General features: G+C 38.8%; 1 protein-coding gene across 1 annotated transcript in view; it reads left to right on the forward strand.

Moving 5' to 3' along the window:
* The first annotated feature begins 589 nt into the window (after positions 1-589).
* The window catches only part of LOC121508657 (girdin-like), a 32,054-nt gene continuing 12,121 nt past the window's right edge, over positions 590-20,522 (forward strand). Inside the window, exons 1-18 of the mRNA XM_041785648.1 lie at positions 590-652; positions 735-826; positions 2,272-2,377; positions 5,499-5,568; positions 6,064-6,122; positions 6,233-6,316; positions 6,574-6,714; positions 11,105-11,283; positions 12,123-12,204; positions 14,338-14,496; positions 14,790-14,936; positions 15,123-15,267; positions 17,713-18,372; positions 18,468-18,673; positions 18,754-18,948; positions 19,723-19,853; positions 19,946-20,087; positions 20,171-20,344. Coding sequence (XP_041641582.1) covers positions 590-652; positions 735-826; positions 2,272-2,377; positions 5,499-5,568; positions 6,064-6,122; positions 6,233-6,316; positions 6,574-6,714; positions 11,105-11,283; positions 12,123-12,204; positions 14,338-14,496; positions 14,790-14,936; positions 15,123-15,267; positions 17,713-18,372; positions 18,468-18,673; positions 18,754-18,948; positions 19,723-19,853; positions 19,946-20,087; positions 20,171-20,344 — 2,835 coding nt within the window. The remainder of the gene's footprint in view (positions 653-734; positions 827-2,271; positions 2,378-5,498; positions 5,569-6,063; positions 6,123-6,232; positions 6,317-6,573; positions 6,715-11,104; positions 11,284-12,122; positions 12,205-14,337; positions 14,497-14,789; positions 14,937-15,122; positions 15,268-17,712; positions 18,373-18,467; positions 18,674-18,753; positions 18,949-19,722; positions 19,854-19,945; positions 20,088-20,170; positions 20,345-20,522) is intronic.

Genomic DNA, 20,522 nt, shown 5'->3' on the forward strand with positions numbered 1-20,522 from the left:
CAAGGCAAGGTTGCTACGGTAACAGATTAAAGGCAATGATATTTAAGATAGCTTTATAAATGCGTCTGCCTAAAAACCGTGAACCAGCTGAGAGGGATGTTTCTCTTTTTTGTAGTTCAGATTCTGATTGCTTGAAAGGAGTTGGAACACTCGGACAAAACTTGTACATACGGCGGTTTGGCACTTTGGGAGTCAGTCCTACAGCAGCGCTTACTCTTCGGGTGACGAGCAGGGAGGCTGTGAGGAGGAGGGAGGGAGAGCTGACGGCAGATGCCTTTGCAGCAGAGGACGAAGGAGGATGTTGGTGTGTGTGGTGTTGCGGGACAAATGCAGCTAGGACTGCTTGTTTTCCTTTAACTGCTCGATTGCGTGGATTTAACCGCTGCGATTAAAGTCTGAGAGAAACACCGAGAGGAGGACATTTCTAACTAGTTAAAAAAGATGGATTGGACGAACTGAATGATGCACTCCTGCAGGACTGAGTCCCTTCTAAACATGTAGGCTAGTCCCTTGGCTACCACCAGGTTTTTTTCTGGGTGAAACAACTGCAATATTGTGTTGAAATATTTAACCCACAACCTTGGTAACGATGGAAAGTGGAGTTTTCCTGCCTTGTCTGGATCAATTCATGCTGAGCCCACTTGTCACTTGGGTAAGTGATGCAGAGGACTGATATCTTTCCAGAAATTGTGGTATCATCTTCTCACCCTGTGCTATTTTTTATATTTATTTAGGTGAAGACATTCATGCCAAGAGATGGGGGCACACACCTGGACTTCTCTGAATTACTGGATGGAGTCTTTCTGATTGACATAATGACAGAAATGTGAGTCACTTGATGCCAGCTTTGTTTTTTCAAACTGATTATATATTTGTCAGATTGTTAATCCAGGTTGTCATCTGTGCCCATACTATTTGTTTCTGTTGAAAAGCTGTTGACTTGATGTAGTTAAGTCATGATTGACTGAAGATTAAAGAAAAAAAGCAGGGATATGTCAGCAGAATGAGGTCTGCATTTTTCTTTAATCATTCATCCTTTTTCCCTCCTGACATGTTAAGAAGAAACTGATACAGTATCAAGCATCTGCTAACATTCTTAACCAAGCACCAACAGAGCTGTCTTTGTTACTTTGCAGTAATAAAAAGGATCTTTGTAGTCTGCATCAGTATTTAAATGCAACATCCTTATCACAGAATATCTCTTAAAGTCATAGGAAAAAAACTGGAGATGCAGATATTCAGACTACAAAGAGATGTATCACTTTTAAGAAAACTAGCGTAACAGACATGAGGGACTTAATAGAAACTGTCAAGATGCTACTTAAGAGATTATGATTGGGGTACCTTATGTTCTGAGGGTATTACCTTCACAAACAAACTCATGGCACTTTGAAAGCTTAGTCTCTCAAAGATTTTGAAAGATTTACTTTAGCCTCCCTGTCAGTATAAAATAACACTTCAGGCAGTGACAGTAGAGCACAGCCTGAAATTGATGACTTGCAAAGAAAGGGTTAAAAACTGATGACCCACTGCACTTGTGGATAATGCTGTCTGGCCACCCCAAGTCTACAGTATTCTTTCATCCCACTTATCCCCCCAGGGTCACAATAACCAGCTCTAAATGCAAAACAATGCTGTGCCAAAGGGAGGGGAAGAGGCGGGATAATCTCCTGGATTGGGAGACCCTCTGGGATTAGGGCCTTGTTGCTGGTGTTTAGTGGCAGTCGGAAGCAGATGGGAGGGAAGAGGAGGCAGAGAAACAGGGCACACAGCACAGAGATGGAGACAGGCAGCCTAAAAGCACCATGCACTAAATTAAAGTCATGTTTCAGTCTCTTCTATATCCATTAGATTTTTCTTCTGTCCCTGTATTTTTATTGGTTTTCAGAATGTATAGATTTCCTCATATGCAAGGGTGTCAGGCTTATTTAAATCACAACGTTTCATGAATGATAACATTAAAGACAGTTCAACCTCAGACAACATGGGCCCAAGTCAAAAGTCTTCAGAGTCGAGCGAAAGGGTTCCCTTTAGGTGGAAAATCCAAGGCCATCCCATTTGGCTCAAAAACAGTCCAGTTTTTTGTCTAAAAGGAATGGCGTCACACAGGCTAAAGTTAGGAATGAATGGGGACCTCATACATGTTTTCATGGGGATCCTAGAGCCAAGTCTTTCACCAACTTGCACCCTCTCCTCATTCTATTCCACTGACCACCATTTTTGACTTTCAAAGGTTGACTTGGGAAGTGTCTTTTTTCACCCAATCCTCAGAAATCCCTCGGCTACATCTCAGGGTGCAAACAAAGTGAGCAGGGATCCAAGTCAAAGGATCCAGAACCTGAACTTCCTTGTTCATCAAATCAAGACATTTTATCTGGTGAGTACAGAATGTTTTTGCTTTGTTTTCATGGTTTTTCAGCTGTATGATAAGTTATATAATGTTTCCATGTTACTTCACGCTAAGGTTTTCAGCCAACTCTACATCCGATTATGGTGTCTGTTTCTACAGGATCTTCCCTTGTCCTACAGTTTTGCATCATCCATTCACACACACAGGTCCACACATGCGCAAACCCCATCGTTGGCGGCACTTGTGTCCCAGCAGATCAACTAGTTCTTGTTAAGATGCATGGCCTAAATATCATCCACGTACACATCTGTGTAATCAGCACAGCAGTGAGGTTAGCACACAGCAGAGAGCTGGAGTAAAGCTGCAGTCGGTGCCACACACAGACTGAGCTTCAGAGTGACACATAAAGTCACCAGCTTCACCACTGAGGTTTGCTCTGGATTTTCTGTCTGTGTCAGAGACATTAAGTATAAAGCCAGCTGAGCTTTCATCTGTTAAGATCTGATAACATCTCAGTGACTGTCATTTTCTGAGGACAGGATGCTCAAGCTGTTTAGATAAGCACTGCAAAGAAATGACTTTTTAATACCATAGATTGATGGTGTTTCCAATAAAACAAGTAGCATGTCCAATAATTTTGTAATCACACTAAATGCAGCTCCCCAAAACGCCAGAGTTAAGTCAATCGTAACTGCTTGCTTCAAACATTACATTTGAAACAGTCTTGCAAATGAAGTTCACTTTAGTAGAAGTGGATCTAGTACAGCTCTTTGATCTTGTAACTGTTTTCATGGCATAATCTTTTGATTACTTTCATGCCAGCTGAGGAAGTGAACTTCTCCACTGATTAAAAAATCTGTTCATTTGTTAATCAAAAGACAAAAGAGTCTCTGCAGTGCTCTTGCTGTGGTCATGGATTGTTTTAAAGCTGAACTTTGACATTATTTTACTTTGAGCTACATGCTAATGCATGCATGCTAACATGTTAGTGATATAAAATGCAAATCATCTTCATCATGTTTTGCAAGTATAATGTTTAGCTTGTTTGCATGCTAATAATGGCAACATAACATAACAGTTAGGCGATTGCTACAGTGATTTTGATTTATCTTAAGAAAGACCTGATGTCTTTGAATAAAATTTCATAGTAATCAATGCAGTAGTTGTGGATATATTTCACTCTATTCTCTTATATGTCAGCCAAGGTGCCAACCTAGAGTCAAGTAATCTTGGAACTAATTTATAAATGTCTACTCTGAACATAATTGTCACTCCCTGATGCTACCAGAAGACTTGGGGTCTTCACATATGGCATTTAGCATTTAGAAACGGTTTCAACATAAAACAACTATTGCATTGAGCTTATAAAATTAAGGTGGGGTTGTCCAATGATTACAAAAGTTTTGACTATGATTGTTGTTTTTTTACAGGGGTTAATGACTGTTGATATTCCTCTATGCCCTGTTGTACATATACTTGAAATGTGATGGAAATGGCACAGTCAAGGGCTCCGCCACGTATAATGGCATTAGCATTTTTTTGTTGTAAAGAGAGTTGAACTGGAAAATCTACAACCCAAATTGCCATAACATACAGAACATAATGATTTAAGGACTTTTTTGACTTGCTATCATTGGAGAGTGCAGTCTCAAGTCTTAGTGAGTATTATATTGGCGTAGATGCCACATGAACTATCATCACACAAAATGATGGGATAATATTCTGCCCCAGAATTATATAGGCATGCTTATGCAGAACAGTGTTGATCTGCTGCCACCCAGGACCTGTGGTGCATGGTTTCCCCATGGCCTTGTCTTTTTGTGTGTTGTATGTTAGAATTAGAATCAGCTTTATTGGCCAAGTATGCTTACACAAGGCATTTGACTCCAGTTAAATCCAGTTTAGAAGCCCTGAAAGGTATTTTATTTTTTCTAATATATGCAAGCCTGTGTGCTTTGATAGTATGGTTGCAAGATGTGCAAAGGGTGCAAGGATGCTGTATAAAGCACGCAAGGATGTTGGCAGATTTAGATAAGATAATTTAAGATAGTTGACTAGTGCAATGTGCCGATGAGATGAGGCAGTTTACCACAGAGAACCTCCCTACAGCATTTTAGTTACAATGAAAAGATTTTGCTTACAGCATTTCAGTACAGTAAATAGATTATATTAGTAATTAGTAAGGTAGATAGCTTAACTAGTGCAAATATGCATATGAGGTGAGGCATTAAACTGCAGCGATTTAAGTACGACTAGATAGTTTGCAAATGTGTGTATGAGGTGGGGCTTTTACCACAGTGAGCCTTCTTTACAGTTTTTGAGATACAGTAAAGCACTTAAAGACAGGCAGGACATTTTGCATTAAGCAGGGCTAAGGTGTTTTCTGCTTTCTGACACTGTGACTGTTGAGTGGTCATCAGAGTAACTCCATGACTGTCATTGTCTTTTTTTGTCCTCTGGAAAGTTAAAAAAGGGACAGCTAAGTAGCATTATTGTTCAGAATTGCAGTATTTTGCTATATTGCAAATATATTTCCATTTCATCCTCTTTACTTTTTTAAACATGTTTCCTAAGCAGGGTTTTCTAATTCCTCTGAAGATTTCAGACTTGCCCCAGGCGCCACACTCTATAATCACAGCTATAATCTGAGCTAGGACAGTAGAGGATGATGGGGGGTTTCATGGCTGTAAAATGAACTTCTCTGAAAGGGTTGCACTGGAAGTCATTGGACTGTTGATGCAGTTTTGGCTGTGATACTTTGAAGGCCAAATGACTCCAGCCAACTGTGGCTTTCCTTGCACAAGGGAATAAGTAATAGTTTCCTGAACCTTATAGGGCCACTTATCCTTATTAGGAGCTATTAACACACAGTGCACACACATACAATCACACACAAGTGCAATCCACTTATAGCCTGGTACAAGTTTTGGTTACATTCACCAGTGCAGCAGGGAAACTTGCTAAGTTGTTCACCCATTCAGGAAACTCCTCCACTTTGGCTGTGTTTCTATACATGTCTTCAAGCAGCTGCTATGTGCTGTACATACATACAGCCCTGTCCTTTCAAACACTTTGGCTAGAATGCTAGAAGCTTTGTACTCTTTCCTTGTTTTGGTTTGGCCTAAAATGTGCTTATGTTCTGTTTCAGGAGAATCTGAGACAGCTAATCATGATTCCTTTGCCAAATGTGTTGCTGCTTGGCAGGACTCCTTACTCTGGTATGGTTTTTTTTTTTTTTTAAGATTTCTTCTTCTATTGTCTCTATTGTAGCAGAGTGCTCATTATATGATTGAAAACTTTTGTCGCTTTGCTTCTTTGGTTTTGTAAAATGTACCAAAGATTCTGAGGTCCGAAATCTGTACAACCCTTGCAATGAAACTTAAATTAACTACAGCAAAGCAGAACTTGTTCTACCTTAGTTTCCAGATAGTAAACAAATAAATTCAAGTGTGATATTCGACACAGCTTTCCAGTAATGAGAGTACTAGAATGATGTCCTGACAGACAGCGGTAGCGCTGTCTGATACTGTTTAAATTTAATTGCACTCTTTCAGTCTGATAACCACACCGGCCTTTGACGGTGATGCTTTGGCAAGTGGTGACCCAAATTCACCAGCCAACCCATTATTCAACTTAAATCCATGTCAGGAGCCCTCATAGCTTCAATCTGATAAGTATTTTTTCAGATGATGAACTTTTTCCACTCCCCACAGAACAAAGTCTGGAGGAAATAAAGAAGCTTTTACTACTACTGCTGGGATGTGCAGTCCAGGTAATCCTTCACTGTCAGATTCTTTGTTCTAGAAAAACCTTCTGCAAGAGCTAAGGAGATTTAAATCTGCATCTATTTTTATCTGAATATGTTACTATTTTTAATTACAGAGTGAGAGGAAAGAGGAGTACATCGAGAGGATTCAGACGCTTGACTTTGACACAAAAGCTGCCATTGCTGCACATATACAGGAGGTATCTGATTTGTTGGGCTGTTTCTGTGACACATGATGAAAAAGGGCAGAGATGGGCAAATGACATTTTAACTAATTCTGCTGTAGAAAATGTTAGAAAATTCTTAAAAAATAAATTACTCTAGGATAATAAAACAAAAACAAGAGTTAGAACAGCATTCACTATATCATTACAACTAAAACAAATGATCTTTTTGATGTCATTGTGTCATTTTAATAAAGTATTCTTCTTCCTGCCACCCTTTACATGTTCACCAGTTGACCCACAGTCAGGATAATGTTCTGGATCTGCATTGGTTGGAGTCGAGTGAGGTGCATCCAGATGAGCTAGAAGCTTTAGCGAGAAACATGGCAACTCACCTCCAACATCTGCTGGACCAGAGGGACACCTATCTAGAGGTCTTTTTTCATTAGTTACTCTCATTCTAAGAGTCATAAATATATGTCATGATCTGTCTCTATTTATTTTGCAAGCTGTTAAAACTTGTATGAATCTAATGAAGGTTTCACATGAAGTCATATTTTGAATTATATCAGGTTTCTTACATTATTTACAAAGCCTCAATATTAATCCACCATGAGTAAAGCCAAGGCATCATTATGCCATTGTGCTGCATGATTGGAATGTATGTTTGACTTCTGCTGCAAACCAAATTGCCCCCCTCGGACAATAAAGTTTTTCAAAATCCAAATCCAAATCATTTAGCAAAAAAAAAACACTTGAAAGGAAATCCTTTCTTTTTAACAGGCAGAAACTTCAAGCAGAACTAGACTCCTGTTCTGAGCTACAGTGCCTAAAAAAGTGCTAACCCCCCTGGATGTTTTATACTTTTATTGAATAAAACATGGTCACTCTAATTTGGCTTTTTTGACAAAAAAGGTTTCTACAAAGTGATGTAAATAAAATGAAAAAATATGTAAGGTAAAATAAGTGACTGCATAAATACTCAGTCCTTCAAGTCAGTATTTTGTAGATGCACCTTTGGCTGCAATCACAGCATTGAGTCTGTGTGGATAGGTCTCAGTTGGGCTTGTACATCTTGATACTGCAATTTTACTCCATTCTCTTTGCAAGACTGCTCAAGCTCTGTCAGGTTGCACAGGGATTTGGAGCGAACAGCCCCTTTCAAGTCCAGAGTGAGATGCAAATTCTCTATTGGATTGAGGTCTGTGCTTTTACTCGGCCACCCCAGAACATTCACCTTGTTGTCTTTAAACCATTTCTGTGTAGCTTTTGCTGAATACTGCAGATCATTGTGTTACTGGAAAGTCCCAAGCCTTAGTTCTCTTGCAGTGTGAATACAGTTGTCCTTCTTCTAGCTTTACAAGCCTTTTAGGGCCGGCTGCTGAGAGGCATCCCCCGCAGTATGATGCTGCCATGACTGTGCTACACAGTGGGGATGTTGTGTTTGGTGTGCACCAATTGTAGTCTTATCTGACCACTTGACCATAGAGTCTCCCACATGCTTTTTGCTAAATCTAGTTTTCTTTATTATGCAACTCTCCCAAGGAGTTTTCACCGGTGAAGAACCCAGGCAACATTTGTATACAGAGTCTCTTCTATCTTAGCTGCTGAAGCTTGTATCTCCTTCAGAGTGGTCATAGGTGACTTGGTGGCCTCCCTCACTAGTCTCCTTCTTGCGCGGTCCTTTAGTTTGTGAGGACAGCCTGATCTAAGCAGACTTACACATGTGTCATATTCCTTCCATGTCTTGATGATGGATTTAATTTAACTTTGGTGGATGGTAAATGACTTGGATGTTTTTTTGTATCCATCCCCTGACTTATAATTTTCAATAACCCTTTTTCTGAATTGCTTGGAGTGTTATTTTATCTTCATGGTTGTATGGTAGCCAGGAATATTGATTAACCACTGACCGGGCCTTCCAGACACAGGTGCCATTTTACTACGATCACTTGAGACACATTCACTGCACTCAGCCAATGTCCCATTTCACTAACTGTGAGACTTCTAGCACCAACTGGCTAGACCACTGTTGACTAATTTCAGACAACTTAAAAGAGCCTAAATACTTATGCAGCCAATTGTTTACCTTACATATTTTTGTTTAATTGACATTACTTTGTAGAAATCACTTTTCCCTTTACTGTATTTTTTTTATGAAATGAAGTTAAACTACACATGATTGATTTATAGAATTAATCCCAGCAGTAATGGTAGATTCATGTGTGGATTAGACAATAACCACAGTCTGCATAATGGCACATGTACAAAGGCGTATTAGGGTCACTCTTGAAAAATAAAAAAATTATGAGGATCTGTTCATATAAGAGAATAGAACCCAACATTTTTGAGATTATGAAGCTGTAAATTGACTAGAAACTAAAATCGCCATTTGTGAGTTTAAAATGCATACTTTTATGAGAAAAACTCAAAATTGAATTTATAAACCTGAAATTTTAAAGTCCTTAATCTACAAGAATCCAACTGAAAACAGTGGTTGAATAGCCAGTTTACAGAGATGTTTTTTTAAGTCCAGGATAGGGGTTTCAACTATTTACATTTACCCAAAGTACTGTAATTGAGTATTTTGGGGAGGGACTTGTGCTTTTTTTTAATTACATTTTGAAATCAGTTCTTCTACTTAAGTAAGTTTTAACCAGAGTAACTGTACTTCTACTTGAGTAAAATACAATTGTGCTTTTTCCACTTCTGTTGACTACAAAGTAGCACATAGTAAGAGAATGATTCCACATCACATCCCAAAACTTTTTGCTTTGTTGATGACAAAGGAGGCCCATATTGCCACAGATTTTCAAGAAATACACTGCCCTTCTTAATTATAAAACATTTCTCTCAAAAGTGTAGTTTAACTGTATGTAGTATGGAGCAATATACTCAACTATTTTAAAGTGTTACATTTAACTCTATTTGATTTTAATAAACACTTTCAATTTTGCTGTGTTTTTGACTTTTAATATTGAGGTTTGAGTTTACCTCAAAGGCCTGGTTGGAGATCTAATTCTTTGTTGTTCTTGCCAATAAGGAAAGGTCATATTTTACTGCACAACTCATCAGTTGATACTCAGCACTCAGTGCTTTTAGTAAACTTTAATTGAGATACTTTTATTGGAGTAGATTTATAGACCAGTGCTTTTACTATTACTTAAGTCATTTTTAACCAGATTAACAGTATTTTTACTTGGGTACAATATAGGGCTGTGCGATTATGGCAAAAATCAAAATCACGATTATTTGAACTTTTTACCTCGCTTATGTTTAATGCACATTTATTCCACCCCTAAACTCTGACTCTGGTCATTCTGAAAATACTTGTACAATTGTAAAACTAATAACTGAAAGGAACAGGCACAGATAAACAATTTATGGTTATTTATTGAAACAGTTTAAATCAAAACACAAATCAGCTGAAATAAAAACCTTTTTTGTAAAACGTCAAATTTTCCAAGAAAATAAACAACTTGTATTTCTTGCTAAAAAAAAATAAATTGTACTGTTGCATAAAAAGTAAAAAATAACTGCTGCTCACATTGCACAGCTCCTTGTTTGAGATTTAGTGGACTGGATGGGAATGAGCTCAGTACTTCTTCTTCTCTCGGGTTTACATGAGGCTTCATGCCTTGCAACACCTGGCTACCTATCATGTGATTACACCGCCAGTAGTTTGTTTTTAAGGGGGTCGTACATTAGAAGAGAGAGAGACTTACAAGAGAAAAAAAATGAAATAATTGGAACAGCAGGTTTATGACAGTTAGAGGCTCTAAATGCCGGTTTCGATTTTTTTTTTTTTTTTTTTTTTTTGATTAATTGCCCAGCTCTAGTACAATAGTTGCGTACTTTTTCCACCTCTGCCAAATGATACTGAGAATGTGATGATTCTGGACTAAAAAGAATAATTTAATTAGGCTCTGAGCTGCAGTACTTGTGCAGGAAAAACGGCTACATCTGGTCTGATTTTCCTCCATCCAGTGGGCAATTTTTGACTATATGATCTCAACCTTTTTTTAAAATTTGAATATGTTCAGTTTTTTCTTTGAAATGTATGACTCTTTCGCTAAACAATATTGGGTTTTTTACTCAGAAAATAACAGATCCTCTTTATTTTGCAGTGGCCCTAATGCATTGTCAAACATATGAACATTCTTTCTTATGGTAAAATAACTTAAAGCTGTAGTAAGCGATTTTTTTTCTATTATCGTCTGCCCATAAAAACAACACAACCCATCAGGGTCTTGTTATTAAAGCCATCTAACAGAATAAAACACTTCTGCAATGCCTCCTCGCTCTGCAAACTCACTTAAGGAAAACCAGCAAGGGATGATGCTCCAGCCAATGAGGAGGCTAGCACTCGCAGCCAATCATGGCTTAGGCCAGAGGGAGCATTCCTATTGGCCGCTGGTGCGCTTCCGCCTCTCAGCTCAGTGAGAGGTTGGTACAATGGTGGAGTTACTGGCTGTGTTCGCTCCTGTGTAGAATTTGTTCATGCTGACATGAAGTGGTTTCTTGCCTGTAATTCGGCGACTGATTTCAGTGGAACAGCGGAGCAAAATGAGTCCATGAGAGCTTTGCCACCATCAGTATTCAATTCAGCAGACATGCATTTCCACGAGGAGGGATATGAGAAGAGGGGCGAAGCTATGGAGCTCAAACACAGAGAAGAACAGGAAGGAAGGGGTAGTAGAGTTGATTCTACATGGTTCTCAGCCAATGTTACATACTTGAGCTTTAAAGGATCACATTTTAACAGTTCTAATCAGCTTGTGAATTGTCATGCTGTATGCGAAAGGTAATCTCTTCCTTTTGCAGACCATAGCAGAGCTAATGCAGGAGAAGGAGGGTGTGGTCAGCTTGCTCAGTAGCCCCTCCAGCCCACAGTCGGCCAGCTACTCCCCCAGCATACAGCAGCAGCAGGCAGGAACTCAGCAACACCTAGCAGTGGAGCTGGCTGACTCTAAGGCCAAAATCAGACGACTTAGACAAGAACTGTAAGTACCATAAGAAGGTAGTGGTCTCAGTGTAAATAAATGATCCACCTTAGTCCCTGAACATGGATTTTTCCACAAAATCACTTTTCATCTCTGTATTTTTTTAAGTTCATAGAGTAATAAATTCTCAGGAGTAGCTGCTAATATTGTCTCTAGGGTTAGCTTTCTCTACAGGATGGCTGCTGGTAAAGAGAGTAAGTGTTTCCTCTGGGGAACTGCCAATAGAGAGTGAATGAGAGGCAGAGAGAGGGATACTAGAGATGCCCCAGGGAGTTTGGCCCACATTGCAGCCTGCTTGGCAAGGTCCATGGTTGTTCACTACCACTGACCCACATTGGCTCTGAATTTCAGTGGATACCGCTTGCACACATACACACACACTAATCTTGATCCGATCAAGATCTCCATCTTTCCACTTCATCCCATCTTCTCAGCGGTATTGTTCTCTCTTGTTGGCATGCAAGGATTCCCTTACTGCTGCCTCTGAACAAACACAATGTATCACTTAAAGCATCAAGTATGGGTTACGCAGATCTTTCATGTGCACATACATCCTATCCTTGATAGCTCTTGTTGCATGGATCTGCTGTAAGAGCCATACTAGGAGATGAATAATATGGAGTACAATGAAGCTTGTGTTGAATTTTTTGGGGGGTTGTGTTTTGCAAGTTTGTAGCAACAACTAATAAAAACAGTGTAAATCAGTTAAATGAGATCAAAAGTAGGACAGGATGTGTTTTAATGTGCTGCTGATCCATGCAGTAAGTCATTTGTAGTATTTAAAAATGCACTAACCAGCCTTCCTGTGTGTGTTCCTTACTGCACATCTGGCCTTGCAGAGAGGAGAAGAGTGAGCAGACGCTGGACTGCAGACATGAGCTGGAGAACCTGGAGGCAGAGCTGAAGAGGATTCAGCAGGAGGTTTGAGAAATTAAAGAGTAGATTGCAGTTCCTCCTGATGGTGACACACTGTAACCCCTGACCGCTCTGCAGATTACACAGATTATTGCACAGCATACTTTACTGCAGAGCAGCGCTTAATGACAACACATTTAAACCTCTGAACTCTGACTCAGAGATACAACTAAAGCTTCTATGGATTTGTTTGATCGGCCTACGTTGGCTGCACAAGTTAATATGGTTCATGTGTCAACAGCAATGCCACTAAAAACAGACAGAAGCATTAATTCAACTTTTTACTTACACATCAGGTTCATGTGATATGTATCAAGTTGATACGTCAAATATGCTAGTTTTAGCTGCCTTGTACATACAAAAACAGACCAACATCAGCTTTTGTATCTTTCCATCTGATCAATAAATAGCATTCAAATGTCACTCCTCCAAAATTGGGATTTTACCTTCAAGGTTTTATGAGGTAAATATTCAGCCCTTTTACTATAAACTAAATGTAACAAATGTTAGTTATTAATCATGTCTGTATTAATTCTGGGCCAATATTGCAGCAGGTATTTGAATGCTTCCAGTAAAAACGGCAGCCGGAAAATTTAAGCTTATGTTTAGCTAATACAGGACATAGAAGTCATACACAATTTTGGAATCCAATGGCTGCCTGCTCATTGACTTAATGTCTCCAAGCACACACAACCAACCTCAGCATATTCCCTCAACAAGGCGGTCCATTTAGATATGCTCTCTTTCTCACTTCTGTCCACTAACCTAGTGCAGATGACACTGCACTAATGTTGGCAAAACTTTGCCTCCACCAGCCCAGCCTCCTGATTTATAGCCTTAAGCTTTAGTTGCACCCTCACACTCCCTTTTATGGTGCTAAGGAGTGGATTGCTGCCAAAGTATATTTCGTGGTATTTGGTATGGTTGTCAATAATGTATCTGTATATCTAAATTGGGGGGGGGGTGGGGGGGTGCTTTGCTAACCCAGGGAGCATCTTTTAAGCAGAGCCTTCACAGCCAAACAAGGCTGTACATGGGTCACTCCCATGACATACATGTTTTTGTGTCTGGGTCTGTTATTTCCTTTTGAAAAAAAAAAAATCAGTTACAGCGTACATTTTCAGTTTATTTAAAGATTTGAATCATATGATTGATTTCATATTTTAAAATTAACAGATTACTGACACTGTTGAAATTGCATTTTAATAGTGAGAAGCTCAAGTTAGAAAATTTGGCATTATTTTATGGTTGAAATCTTTAAATAAATGTTATTTAAAAAATATCAATATAAAGTTAGTGAGATAATTGAAAAACTTTTGTCTTGGATTTGGCAAGTTCTAAAATATCAGGGTGGTGCAACTGTAATCATGGGTATTTCATTTTGAAATGAAGGGATAAAAACAGAAAAATACATTTACATGTAAATAAATGTATCATCCATTTGACTCCAGCTGAAACTCATAGCCAAGTGAAATGGTTTATAGATCTTTTTTAAAGTAAAGATAAAAAATTTAAAAAAATCTGTCATAGGTGGATGGGTGCACTTTCACTGTCAGCTGGTATAACCTATTTAAAACTACTAAAACTACATAGATATTTGAAAATATATATATATATGTTTCCACTTTCTAACAAGTGCAAAAGTAACATGTTTTGCCTGTTAAATCCAACATTAGTCACAGATGTCAAGTGGTGCAACCAGTATGTTAGGTGTTGAAATGGCAAAAAGTGTCAATAAATGAAATAAATGATATTATTTAAAGCTGTAGAACTATTAACTTTACTTCTAATTAGTTAAACGAGGTATCACAAGTTTAAAGAAAAAATGATTAATTACAGTTTTGCTTAGTTGAGCAGGTACACTTTCCATGTGAGGTGGTACAGTCTAAAAACAGCAAACTTCTATTCAGCCATAAAATTAATTTCATTTCAAAGAATATATGTGCATACTTTCTGACAAGAATGAAATTCAAACCATGTCAAAGTATTTGCCTGTGTAATTTGGAATTAGTTGCAAATTTCAGGTGGTGCAACTGCAAATGAATGGAGCCTTATAAGTCACTGAGCCATATCCATTTTGCTATGAATTTTTCGTTTGAGTTTTGCTTTAAATCATTCCTCTCTCTCAACCTTCTTCAGAACTCCCAGCTACTTGTAGACGCCCGAGCAGCCCGTACCTATCGCGATGAGTTGGACGCCCTAAGAGAGAGAGCCATAAAGGCAGACAAGTTGGAGAGTGAAGTTGGACGCTACAGAGAGCAACTGCACAAGATTGAGTTTTACAAGGCTAAAGTGGAGGTTGGAAAATGGAGAATCCAGAGTGAAGAATGCGGTCTATACATGATGCTAGTGAAATTTGGCATGTGCATGTTGATCTTGAATTTGTGACATAGGAAATCAGCTTGAGAAGTCACATACTTATGAATTATGTAGTATTTACTTTTCAACGTTTGAAATGACAAGTAAGATTTTTCTAGATGTGGAAAACATGACTAAAGATAAAAATAAAAATAGTACAAGAGTCATGACATGAATTTGAGCTAAACATTGGGATCTGAAAGACATATTTTACATCATGTTTTTGTTTTTAGGAGCTAAAAGAGGATAACAGGGTGCTACAGGAGACCAAAGAGGTGTTAGAGGATCAGTTGGAAGGTTGGAGAGCACGTTCAGATAAAATCCACCAGCTGGAGAAGCACAGTCTGCTGCTGAAGGCCCAGGTCCATGACATGGAACAGGTCAGACATCTGCACGCAGTCCTTTGTGTTACCTTTGTTAGCCTTTTATTTAGTATCTTACACAACTAACAAATAAAGATCAGTGGTAATATAAAAGTTAATCTTCTAGCTTTATTTTTATTGACTTCTAGCATCAAGACTTATCCTTTCTCACGCTGCTTTCATTACTCTTTGTTCTCTCTGTAGGAGAGGGAGGCAGATCGAAGGCGTATTGAGGAGCTTCAGGAGGAGAACCTGGCTTTGTGTTTGGCTCAGAGGAGGAGTATGGAGGAGTCCCAACACTTGGGGTGGGAGTTAGAGCAGCTGTCCAAGACCAGTGAGAACTCTCAGGGTAAGAGCTGGTGATATATATTTAAAATTAAATACATGGAAAATTAATGGATGTGACAGGATTAGTAACAAGCAGATTTATTATGAATAGGATCTCTGTGAACAAATACATGATTGTTTTATTTTTAAGAACTTCTTTACAGACTTTGCATCAGGTTCAGAAGAATACTTTGGAAACATCTTTCTGTCTTACTCTGCGTGCAGTTTGAACAATTATTATCATGAATGTCCATGGTCAATAGAGTGATTTGAAACACTAAATTTTGATTAATATGTTTATGATGTCCTAACTTTTTTTAACATTGATTTACATACAGTACATCTAGAGAATGCAGTTAGTAGGATTCAGTGTAAGAGATTAGCTAAACTAATGCGGACCCAGCAAACACTCAAACGTGTGTATCCATATTCCGTTACTCTCCACAGCAGCTTGGTTCAGTTCTGGTTGTATGAGGAGTAATGAGCTAGAGGCTTGTGACTGTTTATATTGCTTTTCATTATCTGAACAGGAACAAAGTAAGTTCTGGCTAGTTATGTCTTTTGTTTCAGCATCTTGCACACAGCACACTCAGCTATCATAAACAGCTCAAATATTACAGCTTGTGTGGAATAAAAAAACAATTCTGCGAAAGCATATGCTTACCCGAATGGAGAGGAAAACACTGGTCAGTTATACATTTGGCTCATTTCTGCAGCTCTCAGGTAACACCCTACAAAAGGATAATACATGAATTTAACACAGAAGTTATAGTTAGCCAATAAGTGTACAGTGTTGCAGTGAAATACTCGGGTCATATCTAGTCATACTTCATTCATTCTCATAGATTGTCACAGCATTATTTCTGCCCACCAGAAATATGTACTATACCTGAAGGAGGTTGCTGGAGACATATGGAAAGAGGATAAGTCCCACTTTAACCCTTGAATGTCAAAGTGGGACAAAAATAAACCAGTGAGGTTGTTTTTTTCTTATATTATTAATACTCTTTGTATTCCTAAAACATGTTTTTGGAATAATCACATTAAAATTTTCCAAATGGCCCCGAACAGGAAAAGCCTTATAGAGGATGGATGGATGGATGGATGGATTTTTCAAATTTTTTTATCATTTTTTAAATTTAGTTTTTCTATCACCATTCAAAGCTTCTGTGGTTGGTCAAAAATAAACTGAATGCATTTCCTCTTCAGTATTATGGGATTCTTTTATTCTATTTATTTTATTCTTTTATTATATTAAACTGTCAAATTTGATATTTAGTTTTTACTGTTATCAGGATTAATAACGCTAACTATCAAAGTAAGATGCCTTGGCATATGTGTGATTAAATAATTTCATTATTTTTTTTACAGGAGGTCTGGGATTTAGTCTCTTTGATAAATAAGCTCAAAGACACATAGACTATTTTGAAATGATCTTACCCCCCCCCCCCTTTTTTTTTACATTTATGTTAAAGCAAAAAGTTAGTTTGATTCCATAATCAGTTTGTATCAGATCAAATTGGACCCAATCGTTCAGTTTTTTTCATGAATCAAATTGTAGCCTGTCAATCGAGATTCAAACCAAATCATCTTGAGAAGGAGGGATTCACACCCCTAGTAGTAAACATTTCCTGAGCCTTTAATGAAACAGCTTATAAACACTGCTGCTATGCAGTCATATCGGCTATGCATGTAATTATGCGAAACTTATATCCTTTTTAAAATCAAAACAAAGACGTTCTGTGGCTTAGAAGGTAGCTTGGTCATCTTGTGGGTTCGGTGCATCCTTGGGCAAGACACTTAACTCCAGTTTGCTCTTACTGCTGGGTCAGTGGTATGTGAATGTGTAATGAAGTGTATAAATGGGATTAGCTAATACTTATGGCTACTCTACATACCAGCCTTCACCAGCAGTGTGTGAATGTGGAGTGAATGGGTGTTAATGGATAAGTGTGACCTACTGTGTAAAAGCATTTCAAGTAGCCAGATGACTAGAAAACCACTACGCAAGCTCAAGTCAATTAACCATTTCATTACCACAAGAAAATCTCGACCTGTACAGATATTAACTATTCCAGTATGAACTAATAGTGTATGAACTACTCCAACAAAAATCATTTTTAAGGCTGTAAAAAATGTTTAATAAAAGATACTAATCATAAATAAGAAATATTTAAAAACTGAATTTTCTGGTTGGACCAAAATATAATCCTGAGTACAATACAATATATGATTGTTTTAACAATGACACAAATTGCATGTAAACATAGTCAAAGTAATACAGGTCATTTTTGACCCAACTATGAAGAGGGTCCAATGACTTGTGGATCTGATTGTCAGAACTGTAATAACAGGCAGCATAAACCCTGTCACATATGCAAACTTTAAAAGTTATCCACCAGTATGTCTCACTCTGAGTATGTAACTTTTAAAGTTTATAACCATTATTTTCTGTGTTTGCTTAAAGGCCAGCAGACTCTGAGTGAGGAGGTGAGCGAAAGGACCTGCAGTCGCATGCTAAAGCTGGAGAAAGAGAACCAAAGTCTCCTAAGGACCATAGAGGAACTCAGAGCTACCTCCTTGAAAAACAGTGCAAAGCAGAAACACAGCCAAAACACTGAGTGTAACTATGTTTCTGAGGATATGTGTAGCACCAACAATGATACTTCATCAGCAGGAGAAAGGACTGGGCTGAACAGCTCCTGCACACTAGATAACTGCACTAATGTCATCCTGCAGAGTGGAGACTCAAACTGCCATCAGTGTCTCAGAAGGAATGGTGCAGGAGAAGCAGATGGAGTCCAGAGTGAGACCCTTCTTAGGAGTAGCCCACATTTTCATATTCAAGAGAAAGGACAGCTAGAGGAGGAAGGCAGTGGAGACGCTTTCAAAGAACTCATGTCTGACCTGGAAGTGTTAGAGAACAATCATAATGGGCTTCATTGTTTTGTTGGATCCCGTGATCACTCCCCTGGCTCAAAGAGCAGCAGTCCATGCCACAACAGTATCTTCACAGGTCTGCCAACACGCTCCTCCTATGCCAGTAAGCACACACAGCGGATGGAGGCCAAGTGCAGGGCTTTGGACACAGTTAATCAGCATCTACAGACTTCACTTGATAACACAGGTAGGGTTTGTGGTTAGAATAAGAACAAAACTACACTACTGCTATGATTTATTGTTAAATTGATTTGTTTATGCTGTCCTTCCCCTTCTCTTTAGAGCGTAAAGTTCAGCGCCTGGAGGCAGAGGTTCAGGAGCTGGAGGCAGAGAATCAAAGCCTACAGGCCACTTTGGAGGAACTTCGGATCTCTGTGCGACGCCTGGAGCAACTGGAAACAGAGAAGCAAAGCCTGGAGCAAGAAACCACAGTCCTAGAGAGGGAAAAAAGGCAGCTAGAGAAAGAGAATCGCAGACTCCGACAACAGGTAGGAAGACATATTGCCTATGGGCAAGGTGTCAGTTATGTTGCTCTAAATAACATGGCATTTTTTTCTCCCCGTCTCAGACTGAAATCCAGGAAGCAAATCTAGACAGCAGCAACGTCTGTATGGCCAGCCTGGAGAGGGAGATGCGTTTTCTTGTGAAGGAGGTGGAAGGGTTAAGGGAGACTGCTGAGAGGGTCAAAGGCCTGGAGGGAGAAAACAGAGAACTGAGCAAGCAAGCTGCTATCGACCAAAGGACCCTGGCAACCTTTAGAGAGGTGAGGGGAAGGCTGTAGAGATTACGCTGACCAAATAGATAATCTGCCTTGACAAACCTGACATTCCACTGATAAAGCAGTGTTTTTTTACTGCAGCAGTGTGCATGTGGAACCTATGAAGAGAGTTTATGGTTTAAAGGGGCAGAAAATGGGAAAGACTCAAAACTTTAAATTCCTCAGTTGTACCACCAAAAGAAAACTTCAAGGAAAACAGAACAGTGAGCACACATAATTTACTTTTAGGTCTTTTAATCTTGGCAAAACAGCAGCGAACAGCATTGATGTCTATGAAGGCTTCTTGCTGAAATGCATTCATTACTGGTCTGTTTGGTGTTGATGTTCCTAGATTAAAGATGTTCAAGAGCATTGTTTGACTGTTCAGTTTTCGTACAAGTTTATGATTTTAACAGATGAAAATTTGCCATACATACCAAACATACCATCCTTTGCATTGAACCATTTTATTTGAAATATAAGACATAAAAGCATGCAAAAGTTCTGTACAATTAATATTTGAAGGCTGGCTAAATGCAACCTTCTGCCTTTTTCTATCCATTGTTGGATGTTTGATTTGTGTTTTTAAGTGAACATGCAGAATAACATAACATAAAAAAGATTAACAGACAATTAAGATTATCAACTATTAGTTCTTAACCTGATTGGTTGGTTTTAAAACCACCTTGGATATTTGGAACCTTTTTTACAGTAAAATGTTTGTTTTCTTGATGATTAAGTTCCAAAAATGCTAATAATTGTTACCTGAAAACATTTTAGGAGCTAGTGAGTGAGAAACTGAAAACCCAGCAGAGAGACAATGATCTGGAGAGGCTGGCTCATGAGTTGGAAATGAAAGTGCTCAACCAGGAGAGTATACAACAGGCTGAACGGGAAATGCCAGACAACAGGTGCTTATATACTCCAAGGAGTTCCTATTGCGTAATTTGTAATTGTAATTTAAGAAATATCGATACATACTACGATAGCTACCTCTCTGTAGTAGGTTCAAGATACTGGAATCAGAGCTGGAGTCATCTCTGAAGAGATCTCTTCAGATTAAAGAGGACAAGATGGCAGCTTTGGAAGCTCGTCTGCAGGAATCCTCCAACCTGAACCAGCACCTTCAACACGAGCTAAAAACCGTAAGCCATGGCATAAAAACTCACAGCTGCAGTCCTGTTGGTGTTGCATGGGAGAAAAATCTTTGACACATTTGACCCCACAGGTGAAGCTGAGCTATGAGGCCTTGCAGCAGAGACATGAGGAGGAATGGACATCATTGAGTTCCACCCCTCCCAGAGAGACTGGCAGGGCAATGAGCGAATGGCTGCGTGAGAGCCAGGAGGCCACACGTGAACTGTTAAAGCTCAAAGACCGTCTCATTGAGGTGGAGAGGAATGTAAGTAGATATCATTAGGAATGCATGATATTATTGGCTTGACATTAGTATCGGCAGACCTAAAAGTTAATTATTGTATCAGCAAATATGAAAATTTCTGCAGATTTTATAAATGATATTTTGGTTATTGAAATCGGCCTATATCAGCTGTAAAGACTGGCCAAAGGAACAAATAAGA

Source organism: Cheilinus undulatus, linkage group 4 (assembly GCF_018320785.1).
Source record: "Cheilinus undulatus linkage group 4, ASM1832078v1, whole genome shotgun sequence".
NCBI lineage: Eukaryota > Metazoa > Chordata > Actinopteri > Labriformes > Labridae > Cheilinus > Cheilinus undulatus.